The following is a 12,175-nucleotide window of genomic DNA, read 5'->3' as shown; positions in this document are numbered from 1 at the left end:
AATATTTTTATTTTGTAATATTACAAGTTTATTTTTGTATCCCTTTAGCTTCATTCTCCTGAATTTATTCTCGTAAAGAATGGTAATAATGTAGTAATCTAATAATCTAACCTGGCCCTATTACTCCAGGAGTGAAATAATTCTGCAAACTGTGACTATTCTGGAAATGTTCAGAATCAGACATACTTTAATAATCCCAGAGGGAAATTACTTTTGTTACATGCTCCAGAAAGACACACTTATATATATATATATATATATATATATATATATATATATATATATATATATATATATATATATATATATATATATATATATATATATATATATTCACACAGCTATTTATTTGGCTTATTTATAATACTTAAATCTATATATTCAAGTCTATGTCTAAATACAATAGTCTGTACTGTATGCAAGCTTAAAACCTTGAAAAAGAATGGTCTTGCACAGCTTCTTTCTAGTGTTGACTTAGACAACTTTATTAGTCATCCTGCATGCACAGAGTGCGTACAGAACGAAATTTCATTTGCATACAGCTTGAAAAATCACAGTAAATTGCAGTAAATTACAGTAAATTACAGGATAAGGTGCAGCGGTGATTTTATGTAAACAATTGAAATGTAAACAATGTATACAATGCAGGGGAAATAGTGTGCGATTTCACAGTGTACAGGTGAGTATTATTAAAAACTGTGTAGTCTACGAATGTGGTAAGGAGTCCATTTGCAGCTTGAGTAGTTCAACAGTCTGATGGCAGCAGGGAAAAAGCTTTTGCAGAACCTAGTGGACCTGCAGCGGATGCTGCAGGTCCACTAGGTGATGATCCCTTCTGCTGTCCTCACCACTCTCCACTCTTCCAGTCGGAGGCACTGCAGCCTCCACACCACACAGAGAGACAGCTGGTCAGAATACTCTCTATGGTGCTTCTGTAGAAGGTCGTGAGGATGGGCGGGGGCAGGTGGGCTCTCCTCATCCTCCGCAGGAAGTACAAACGCTTCTGTGCCCTTTTCACCAGTGACGTGGTGTTCACAGTCCAGGTGAGGTTGTCCGTGATGTGCGCCCCCAGGAACTTGGTGCTGCTGACCACCTCCACAGCTGAGTTGTTGATGAGCAGTGGAGCGTGCGAGGCCGGTTTTTCCTGAAGTCGACGATGATCTCCTTCGTCTTCTCCACATTCAGGATCAGGCTGTTTTCTCTGCACCAGTCCACCAGCTGCTCCACCTCCTCTTTGTAGTCCTGGTCGTTGTCGTCTCTGATCAGGCCCACCACCGTTGTGTCGTCTGCAAACTTCACGATGTGATTGGTGGTGAACCTGGGGGGGCAGTCGTGTGTCATCAGGGTGAACAGCAGGGGGCTCAGGACGCAGCCCTGAGGGGAGCCCGTGCTGAGGGTGATGACATCAGAGGTGTTCTGTCCGACCCGGACCGACTGAGGTCTGTTGGTGATGAAGTCTAGCAGCCAGTTTCGTAGGGGTGTGCTGAAGCCCAGATGCTCCAGTTTTCCCACCAGATGTTGTGGGATGATGGTGTTGAACGCTGAAATCCAGGAACAGCATCCGCACGTGCGTGTTCTTCTCCTCCAGGTGTGCCAGGCTCAGGTGAAGAGCAGAGGAGATGGCGTCCTCAGTGGAGCGGTTCCGCCGGTAGGCAAACTGGAGCGGGTCGAGTGTTGGGGGGAGACTGGAGATGATGTGTTCCTTTACCAGCCTTTCAAAGCACTTCATCGTGATGGGAGTCAGTGCAACAGGCCTGTAGTCGTTGAAACACGTGACTTGAGGTTTCTTTGGCACCGGAATGATGAAGGCAGACTTAAAGCATGCTGGCACTGTGGCTTGGTCCAGCAAGGTGTTAAAAATGAGGACACCAGCCAGCTGACCTGCACACTCCTTGAGCACCCGCCCAGGTATGTTGTCGGGACCTGGGGCCTTCCGCAGGTTGACTCTCCTCAAAGTCTTCCACACAAAGTATGTATGTATCAAAATGTATTTGATTATAAAATTCTTGGCAGATATCTATTATATTTCTTTTCTCAGTATTTAATAGTGATATATTTATATTAATATATTTAAATGTCCATGTAGGTCTCAAAGACCACAATACTGTTGGACTGAATTCTTTGTTATATACATTAAATGTTTTTGCTCTGTCATCCCCAATCCACCCAAAACTATTAAACTGACCCTTTCCTCTTTCCCAACAATTTTCTAATACTTTCTTAACTGGATGATCTTCATTATGTCCTTTTAAATTTATCCAATAATTAACCATTATCTGTTGTCTTCTGATACATAATGGCATTTCTCCTGATTCTACTTGTAAAGCACATACTGGAGTTGATTTAACTGCCCCTAAACAAATTCTCAATGCAGCCTTCTCCCTGTCAGTTACTGCTACAATATTGTTTTTATTAAGTATCGGATAACTACATTCTCTTCTATCCCCCCATTTTTTTTATCATTCCCCAAACTTCCCCTATCTTTGTACTACTACCAATTTTGTCACAGAAATCTCTCCAATATACTCTTTTTGCTGTTCTTATTGTTCTTCTTACTTTTGCCTGGGATTTTTTGTCTTTTTTATATGGACCATCTTCCTTTGCCTGTTTCTGACACTATTGATATCATCCTGTTGAGTGAATATCATATCCACTGTGCTAAATGGAGAAATGCTAAACCCTCCTTTCATTGGTTTATCAATGACTTTAAAACCCTTTTTCATCTCTTAAAACAGATATGCCAAAAAATGTAGTTTTGACCTCTCCCAACTTCTGCTATTCTAATTGCACCTACTTTTTTTGTTGTTTATATTTCAATGTCTCCTATTTTTGATTTCAATAGTCACAGAAATAACTTTAATCTGACAAAAGTAATAATGAATAAAAATTCTATGACAATAAACAAATGAAAATCAGCACATGGACAAGGGAATTAATTTTTGGAGACATGTCCTGTAGTCTGATGAAACTAAATTCAACTGGTTGTCCTTAAGGACCATTGTTACATTTGGAGGCAGATGGGGGAAGCTTTCAAGTCTGAGAACACCAACCAAACTGTGAAATTTGGGTTGGTAGCATCATGTTTTTGGGTTATTTTGCTGTGTGCCAAAATCTCCTATAATTGAACACAAAAAAAAAAGAAAAAAAAAAAAGAATTTACACAGCTTCAGTTGCTTCAGCTAGTAACCACAGATCAGACCCGAAATCTGGGTGCACTAATGCAGGGGTTCTTTTCATGGCCAGGGAACCCTTAGCAGGGGGAACATTTTTTCAACGACCCCTTTAGATTTTTCATGCTGATACTATTATTAAACAGCCTTTTGTACAAACACATCAGGAATTATGTTTTTAAAAAAATATATAAAAATTCACCTAATATTAGAGATTTGCAGCTTCCTCCATTTGCTATCCATTGTCAAAATTTTATTTGATTTGTTAATTTTTACTTTTTATATAAACTAATACTTGTGCAATATTTGTTGCAATTGTGTCATTTTTATCATATAAACAAATAAAAGGCAATATTGTCATCAAGAATAGGCCCAAAAAATAGACAGCACAGATAGACTGATGTCAACATAATCAGCATCTGCCTTTAAAAACCTCTATCACTCCATCACTAACTAATATGCCAAAGGAATAAAAGTTAAGATTTTAACACTTTAAATACAGAAGACATTTATTCAAGTTATAAATTCACAGGATTTTTTCTTCAAATATAACATTTTAAATCTTCCAAAAAAAAAAAAAAAAAGCAAGAAGACAAAGAAATTCCAGTGAACCCTGTTTGGTCCAATAATCAGATTAAAGACTTTTAATTGGTTACATTTTAGCACAACAAACATCTTATTCAAACCATTGGCAGAAAAAAAAAACATTCTTATGAATATCTGCTTTAGGCTTTGTTACACAGTCAAGCCATTCATCAATGACATCAATAACCTCTTGACAATTAGTGAGAAGGATGAGCCTGTCTCTCCCCACACAGTTTATTCTTGGAGGCATGGATGACAAACAAACTCTAAAATCGTCTTCCACTTGTAAACCAGCTCTGCATTTGTTTTTCATTACAGTCAGAGCTGAAATGTTGATCCACAGAGGTAAGTGATCAGAAACGGCAGCAATATTTTCATGTCCTCAGCAGCCAGTTCAGGATACTCATGTGAGAGGGAGGCCCAAAAGTTTGCATGATTTTCCTGTTGGAATCTGGCCAGAAAATGTTCTGTCACAAGATAACTCCTAGAGCTTATCTTGTTTTACCTCTTAAGCCATTTCTTGTTGCAGCAGGTGAAAATGGATCAGCACCCAGTCCCAGGCATCAGTGTTCACATCAGAGAAATATGAGCTGAAGTTCTCACACAGTGATGTTAGGTGTGAAGTCACAACATCCCTCACAATAGCAAGAGACAGCTTCTCATTGTTTAAAAAGTCAGTCAGTTGGGGGAACATGTCTGTTATTCCATCTTGTATTCTTCTTCTTCATAAAGGTGGTGATTTTGTCTCTAACTTCAAGGATAGATGTGTAGCCTCCTTGGATGGAGAGGTTGAGGCTGTTCAATATGTTGAATATGTCTGCAAGATAAGCTAACTTAGCAATGCAGTCTGGATCATGAAAGAAATGTGCAATGTCTGGTTTCTCCTCTCATAAATTCAGCCATTTCTCTGTGTAGCTCAAAAACTCTGAAACACTTTCCCATGAGACAACCATCACACCTCAGTGATAAAGCAGTGCGTCATGTTCAGCATCCAGATTTGAGCAAAGTTGACCAAACAGCCGTGATTTCAAAGCTCTGGATTTCACAAAGTCAACTGCAGTGATAGCTGTGTTCAGAACAGAAGATCTGGGTCCATGTCTCTGGAAGCTAGTGACTGCTGATGCAGGACACCGTGGGTAGCTATAACGCATGGATTGATGGATTTTATTCACGCTTCAACTCCACTCTTGGGACCAGTAATCGCTGCTGAGCCATCCGTACAAACAGAGAGACATTTTTCCAGCTCAGTCTCGCTTCAGTCAGAAAAGCATCAACTAGCTTAAATATTTCCTCACCAGTTGTCCTGCCCAAGACCTCCTTGCAGAAACCAAAATCCTCCAAAATGTTTCCCTCCCAGGGATAGAGCACCAGAGTTATCAGTTGAACAGCAGTGGAAATGTCTGTAGATTCATCCAGCTATTTAGAAAACGGATGACATGAACACAGTCTATCCAATATCTGTTCCTGAATGTCAGCTGACAGTTCTTTAATTCTTCTCCTCACAGTGTCGTCTGAAAGCAGGACAGTTTTCAACTTGTTAGCTGCATCTGTGCCAAGTAGAACCTCACACATGTCCACCTCAGCAGGAAGCACACGGTCCATTTCTATTGAGTGTGGCTTCTTACTTTTTGCAATGCGCTACGCCACCAGATACAAAGCTTGTTTGCTAGCACTTGAAGACAAACACATTTTGGTCTCCCATCCCCATTGTCCATAAAGCCAAACTCGATGTAACTGTTGTCATGCTTTCTAATTTTAGCTGATTTGGCTTTAACCTTACATGATGAGGTGAATGGAGTTAAATATTTGTCCATTGTGATACTTAGCTCAACCTCATTGCATCCTCAGCAATGCCTCCTCAGGACCAACAACATAGTTTCACAAACCCGGAGGTCCGGCGGTCCCGGTTTGAAGTTCTGTTGCACTAATATACTCATGAATGAACCTCCAAAGGCATCTAAACATAATTACAAAGCCTGACTAGTATCACCTGAAAAGGAAGCCAGGATTAAAGGACTGATGTCTCAGCAGGTTATGGAAAAACTAATCCATGCATTTAATTTTAGTCAAATCAAAAACTGAAACGGGGTTTTCACAGGTCCACCAACAAAGTCGATCACACAACTGCAGTTGATCCAGAAATCTGCTCCCTGTGTCTTCACTAAGACTAAGAAAGTAGAGCACATCTACCTGGTTATAAAGTCCTTACACTGGCTCCCTGTATCTCAGACAATAGACTTTAAAATACTTCTGTTAGTCTATAAATCCCCGAATCGCTTGGCACCTAAATAAATCACAGACTTGTTATCAGTGTATCAACTATCCAGACCACTAAGGTCTTCTGATTCAAACCTAATCTGGTAAACGGCTAGTACTTGTATAGCACTTTAACTAGTCTTACGACCCCGAAGCGCTTTACAACTTGTAACAAGCTGACTTCCTATATTCTACCCATCTGGAACAAACTTCCAGAAGACTGTAAAAAGTGCTTTAAAGCCTGAGTTCTTTTAAATCAAGATTATAAACCCAGTTGCTTATGATTGATTTTGAGTTTTCTAGTTAAACTTTTAACTGAAACATCATTAGTTTAATTTGTAGTACAACTGTTTATAAAATCCTATTTATTTACTCCTAGTTTCACTTTTCCTACAAATTATTTTAACCTTTTTGTTTACATTTTTATTTTCCTATGCTTTAATCATGTAAATCATTTGCGTTGTTCTTGTACTGAAACGTGCTATACAAATAAAGTTCCCTTGTCTTGCATTGCATGATTCTTCATGTGTCTGTTTAAATCAGATTTGTTGTTAAATTTGTGTTCACATAGATCACAACAGAAAGGCTTCTGACCTGTATGGATTCTCATGTGTGTGTTTAAAGTTCCTTTTCGACTAAATCTTTGTCCACATAGAACACAACAGAAAGGTTTCTGTCCTGTATGGATTCTCATGTGTGTGTTTAAATTTCCTTTTCGACTATATCTTTGTCCACATAGATCACAACAGAAAGGCTTCTCTCCTGTATGGATTCTCATGTGTCTGTTTAAAGTTCCTTTTCCACTAAATCTTTGTTCACATAGATCACAACAGAAAGGCTTCTGTCCTGTATGGATTCTCATGTGTGTGTTTAAATTTCCTTTTCCACTAAATCTTTGTCCACATAGATCACAACAGAAAGGCTTCTGACCTGTATGGATTCTCATGTGTGTGTTTAAATTTCCTTTTCGACTATATCTTTGTCCACATAGCTCACAACAGAAAGGCTTCTCTCCTGTATGAATTCTCATGTGTCTGTTTAAAGTTCCTTTTCCACTAAATCTTTGTCCACATAGATCACAACAGAAAGGCTTCTGACCTGTATGGATTCTCATGTGTTGGTTTAAAGTTTCTTTTCGACTATATGTTTGTCCACATCGATCACAACAGAAAGGCTTCTCTCCTGTATGGATTCTCATGTGAGTGTTTAAAGTTCCTTTTCCACTAAATCTTTGTCCACATATATCACAACAGAAAGGCTTCTGTCCTGTATGGATTCTCATGTGTGTTTTTAAATAATATTTTCCAATGAATGTTTTGCCACAGTCTTCGCAGCTAAGCTTCACACCTGTGCGGCCTTTCTTAGATGACTCCACATTTTCCTTCTCTGTAGAACATTTCTTATATCCAGAGTCTGACAAGTGTTTTAACTCAGACACAGGGTGCTCTACATCACTGTCCTTTTCATCCTTTTTAATGTCTTCAGCCTCTGAAGAAATGGAAGCATCTCCATGATCTTGTTTCCTGGTGGATTCTTCTCCATCATTCTCTTCTGGAAGCTCTCTACCTTTAATCTGGTCTGGATAAAGCTGTGAGAGCCGCAGAGACTGTTCATCATCCAGAGTATTTATGGAGGGAGCAGCAACTGGAAACCTGATGGCATTAATCACCTCCTTCCCATTGAGCTGCTCTCCTGGCAGACTGATGTAGACTCCCTCCTGTTCCTCCTTTATGTGGGGGGGCTTTGTGTCATGCAGGTCATCAGGAGGTCTGTGGTCTAAAGAAGCTTCTTCTTTAACAATCAGCTGCTGCTGAACATCTGCAGGAAACATTGAAACACATTATGCACATTAGATAGAATTTAGATCTCAGCCTAAACTGATGCTCATTTTAATTAAGTATATTTATGACATTTTGTTGGATTGAATTCTTTGACAGAAAATGACAATATTCACCTTTTCAGCTTTTAAAATAAAATTTTACGCTTTGTCAAATGTGCCTTATTTGTCCATGTCCACCCATACAGCGCACTGGATTATAAGGCAAATTAAATATCGTGCCCGTGGTCTCCATTTGCTACAAATAAATTTTATTTTGTTAATTTACGGTTATTTTCCAGTAACTTAATCGAAGCATGAAAACCTTTTATCATCATTTTGGAATGCTTGTGTGGTAGTCTGACAATTTAATCGGTAATTTTGCAGGATCAAAGCTACATCTTAAGAGAAATTTCATTCCTCCAATTTTTTTGAAAAAGTTGTGAAGGGAAATAAACCATAAACTCTTAATTTTTTAATAAAAGTCTGCAGCTATTTTAATTTTATCACGGCATTCATCACTTCAAAATCAATAATGTTTATTCCTCCTTTTTTTTTTTACTCATTTTACAATGTCGTTCTTTCTGATCACATGTTTATTATTCCAGATGAAATTGTGATGAATTTGATTAATTTTTTTATTGTAGTATTTGGTATATTTAAGATATATGCTGGATGAGTTAATCTGGCTATCCCTTCTTTTTTTGTTAACAATATTCTTCCAAAAATTTAAATGTTCCTTTTGAGCCAACTGTCAAATATTTGTTGACTTTTTTTTAAAATGGGTTGAATATTTGTTCTGTCCTTTTCAGTGTTGTCCTTGTTAATCATTATACCTAAATATTTTACCTAATTTTTTATCAATTTAAGTGGGTTGATTATTTTGAATTGCTAAGATTTCACATTTTTCCATGTTTATCTTTAAGCCTAAAGCTTTTGAGAAAAAAGAAACCGCTAAATTAACTAAATAAAATTGATTCGTTACAAATGCAGACCGCGGGCTCAATGTAGTTTGTTTGAGTGGCGTTGCCATAATGTGACATCATCGGGAGGCGCAGGGACCACGGAGAATTTCTTCGTAAAAATTGTCCGTTTACAAACCGCAACCCCGCTCTCGAAGAAAACCTACAATATCGCTACGCTATAATTACGTTAGTAAATTGTCCGGACCAATCAGAATGTTTTGTGTAATTGTGCAAACGTTAAACCAATCATGTATAGTGACGTCATCGGGAGGCGCAGGGCCCCGAGCAGACCTGACCACCCAAGCAGATCTGGTACCTACACCGTAACGCTCCGATTATCCATTGAGTGGAGCGGCTTCATTGCTAACTGCTATAGGAATTATTATTCTGAAGTCACTGTGACCTCACACCACTCGGACAGAGGAGGCCTGGAGACCTGATGTCTGTGTATAAGATCCACTGTTTTCTGATTGCAAGGCCAAATGCTGCAGCTGCTGAGGGATACTGATTGTTTACGATAGACTGTCTTTGTTTTGTCTCATGGGTTGTATGTTTCTTTCGTTTACCGGAGGACGAAGAAAGAAGAAAGAAATGGATAATTTCAATGAAAAGGATGTAGGCAGACAATCCCAATCGACTGTGGGAGCATTTTTGCATTGCTCTATATAAATAATTAAATAAATAAAAAATTAGGATATATACTTAAGTTAAGACGTAAACGTTCGTTTCGTAATAATATACGTACATGTACAATGTGTGCAACCCCTCTGGCATGAGTCTGTGCAAAGGATTAATAAGATAAAACCACCAAAATAATCCATAGTGAACAATGTTTTTTTAACCTACCGGTGGCGGGTCTTCCTCTCTGCTGAGGCATGTTTATAAGGCAGCTGTATATGTTGCCGTACGGAACACTTGGCAGCATTTCCCTGACTCACTCCGTCCCTTCATGCTTTTCCTGGATGGATCTGGCAATCTGATACCATCAACCATCAACTTACTCTTATAACGATCTTGTGATACGTTATCTAAAGAACAAAAATACTTCGAGAACTCCTCAGTTTCTTTGTTTGCGTCCGCCATTGTGTTCGCCTTTTGCCTACCAGGCCAGCTTTTAAGTTGAGCAGGTTTTACGTTGTTTTCAGGCTGGAAACTTTTGTCCCTTTTAAACCGGTTCCATTTGGCCCAGCTCTACTCGGATCCACCAGCTTTCTGAGCATTTCAATTATAGTTTTTTCATGTCTGCTCAAGAATAAGGCCATCGGAGCGGAAGAGAGACACAAAGTGAGGTGAACAGACTTTTTTCGATGATTGGCCAAGAACAAAGATGGTTTTCGATGTAGAAATCAAAAAGAAAAGTTACATTTAGAGTGACATCATTAATATGAAGGACCACCAAAAACTTCAGTGGGTCTATTGCTATTCTCAGAACAGCAGCTAGAGCTGCAGTGAGTCCCTCCCTACTTCCCTCAGCGCTGCCTCACAGGCACAGGCAGCTGCCTCATCCTGAAAAACCTGCATGTAGTCAGAGTAAAGAGAGCAGAGAGGAGACCTGCTCCGTTTTCACACTGCAGATGTATAACACATGCACAAAGCCGCCAGTGATTCCTCCCTGGATTACACAGCGGGATATAAATATAATATCAATACAGGTTTTAACATTCTCATATTTTTCTTACACTGCTGCACTAAAATAATTACTCGATTACCACACAGGTTGAATCACTTATTCACCTCGTTTAATGTGTGTGCCTGTAACTACTATCATTCATGTAGAATTACATGTATCCAGTGTGGACTTGGGCAATGTAAAAAAATTCCTACATTATCACATAAATTAATCTCATTGTGTGTTGCATTTCAATAATAGTTTAACAACAGTGCCATACGTTAATCTTTATAGTTTTGTCTGATGGGAAGCTGATGAATGCAGAGAGTTTTGGCCTTTAGCTGCAACACAGGACACAGAAACAAAGTAAAGCAATGGTTACTGTTGATAGGAGCAGCAGTTAATGGAAACCAGCTCTCCTCAGTCTCCTCCTTCACAAGGAGCTGCTCTCCTTCCTGACGGGCCCCGGGTTCCTCCTGTTCCTCCTTTATGTGGAGGGGCTCTGACTCCTGCTGCTCCCCCTCAGGACTCTGTTCTTCAGGAGCCTCTTCTTTAACATCTGCAGCCAACACTGAAACACATTACATGCTTTATCAACAACTAGATCTTTACAATGTTACAACTAATAAGAGGGAATTAGGTGTGGAAATATAGCAATGTTTCACAATTATCATTAGGGAGATCTTAATTTTAAAATCAACTTTAAGTTTTTATCCAACTGGAAGATTGATAATCTTTCAGGGAGTCACAACATCCGCTCATTTTTGTTTTGGCAAAACAAGTCGTCGGAGGAGCACCCAGATAATCTGTCTTTCTGCCCCTCAGTGAATTTTGCTAATCCTATGCCAGACTCCGGCTGAGATTGACGGATGCTGAGTTGTGCAGCATGAATCTCCATGGTTGGAGCAACACCACGTAAAGGAATTCCTTTTTTCACCCATTAGGTGGTATTTTGTGCCTGGGCAGAACCAATTAGGAATAGTTTTAATGCTTAAGTACTCCAAAGGGAGTTTCTTTAAACTCTGCCTAATATTTCCTATGTGTTCATGTGTTCTAAGTGTTTTTTGCTGTTTTGGTTTTGTCAAAACCTAGGACACGCTGTATGGACTATGTCTCTCGGCTGGCCTGGGCTCTGGCTGGGTGGCCCGTACGGGTCATGTTGGCCCCTCCTCTTTGTGGGGCCTGGTCCGGGGGGCGTCCGGTCCGGGGGCGGGGCCGGGGACAGGCAGTCGTATAGTTGAAGTGTGGTGACCCCCCCTCTTGTGACTGTTGGATGTGAGTGTTATGTGGGAATGTGTGTACGGCGTCTTTTTTTTCCCCCAGGTATGGGTCCGGTCCGCTCCCTCTCCCAAGAACATCTCAAGTCTCCGCTAGGTGCGGAGCCCATCCCCCCACGTCCTGCACTCCTCCGCTGCCTTGGTCCTCTGGCGCGTTGGTGGGCCTCGGGTTTGGAGCGGGGCCGGGTCCGGGGCGGGGTGCCCCTAGGGCCTCTGGCCCCCAGGGCCCATGGGCTCGTCCCAGCAGCTCTCGGGGGCGTCGGCATTGCGGTGGCTGGGGAATTTCCTCGGGGTCGTCTCTCCTCTTTTCTTGGGGGGGGGGGGGGGGGGGGGGATGCGGATATCCTGTGTCGGTCCCTCTTGGGCGCCTGCTTTGGGGGCCTCTTTGGTGTCCGGGGTTATGGGTCCCCTGACTCTTGCCTCTGTGCTCGGGGAAGGCGGGCCTTTGGTTCTCCACAACCACTATCAAGCTATTTCCTTCTGTATAATTTTCACCT

The 12,175-nt window shown here is 40.5% G+C and overlaps 2 protein-coding genes across 2 annotated transcripts in view; both read right to left on the bottom strand.

The window, feature by feature from the left end:
* Positions 1–11,944, bottom strand: part of LOC118557794 (gastrula zinc finger protein XlCGF57.1-like) — a 46,688-nt gene extending 34,744 nt beyond the window's left edge. The window contains exon 1 of the mRNA XM_036128142.1: positions 11,817–11,944. Within this exon, the coding sequence (XP_035984035.1) occupies positions 11,817–11,944 (128 nt within the window). The remainder of the gene's footprint in view (positions 1–11,816) is intronic.
* LOC105921678 (NLR family CARD domain-containing protein 3) overlaps positions 1–12,175 on the bottom strand; it is a 1,041,521-nt gene that overhangs the window by 739,498 nt on the left and 289,848 nt on the right. The gene's annotated exons all lie outside the window — the stretch shown is intronic.

This window comes from Fundulus heteroclitus, chromosome 24 (assembly GCF_011125445.2).
Source record: "Fundulus heteroclitus isolate FHET01 chromosome 24, MU-UCD_Fhet_4.1, whole genome shotgun sequence".
Classification (NCBI taxonomy): Eukaryota; Metazoa; Chordata; class Actinopteri; order Cyprinodontiformes; family Fundulidae; genus Fundulus; species Fundulus heteroclitus.
This window is presented reverse-complemented; position numbering and strand designations above follow the sequence as displayed.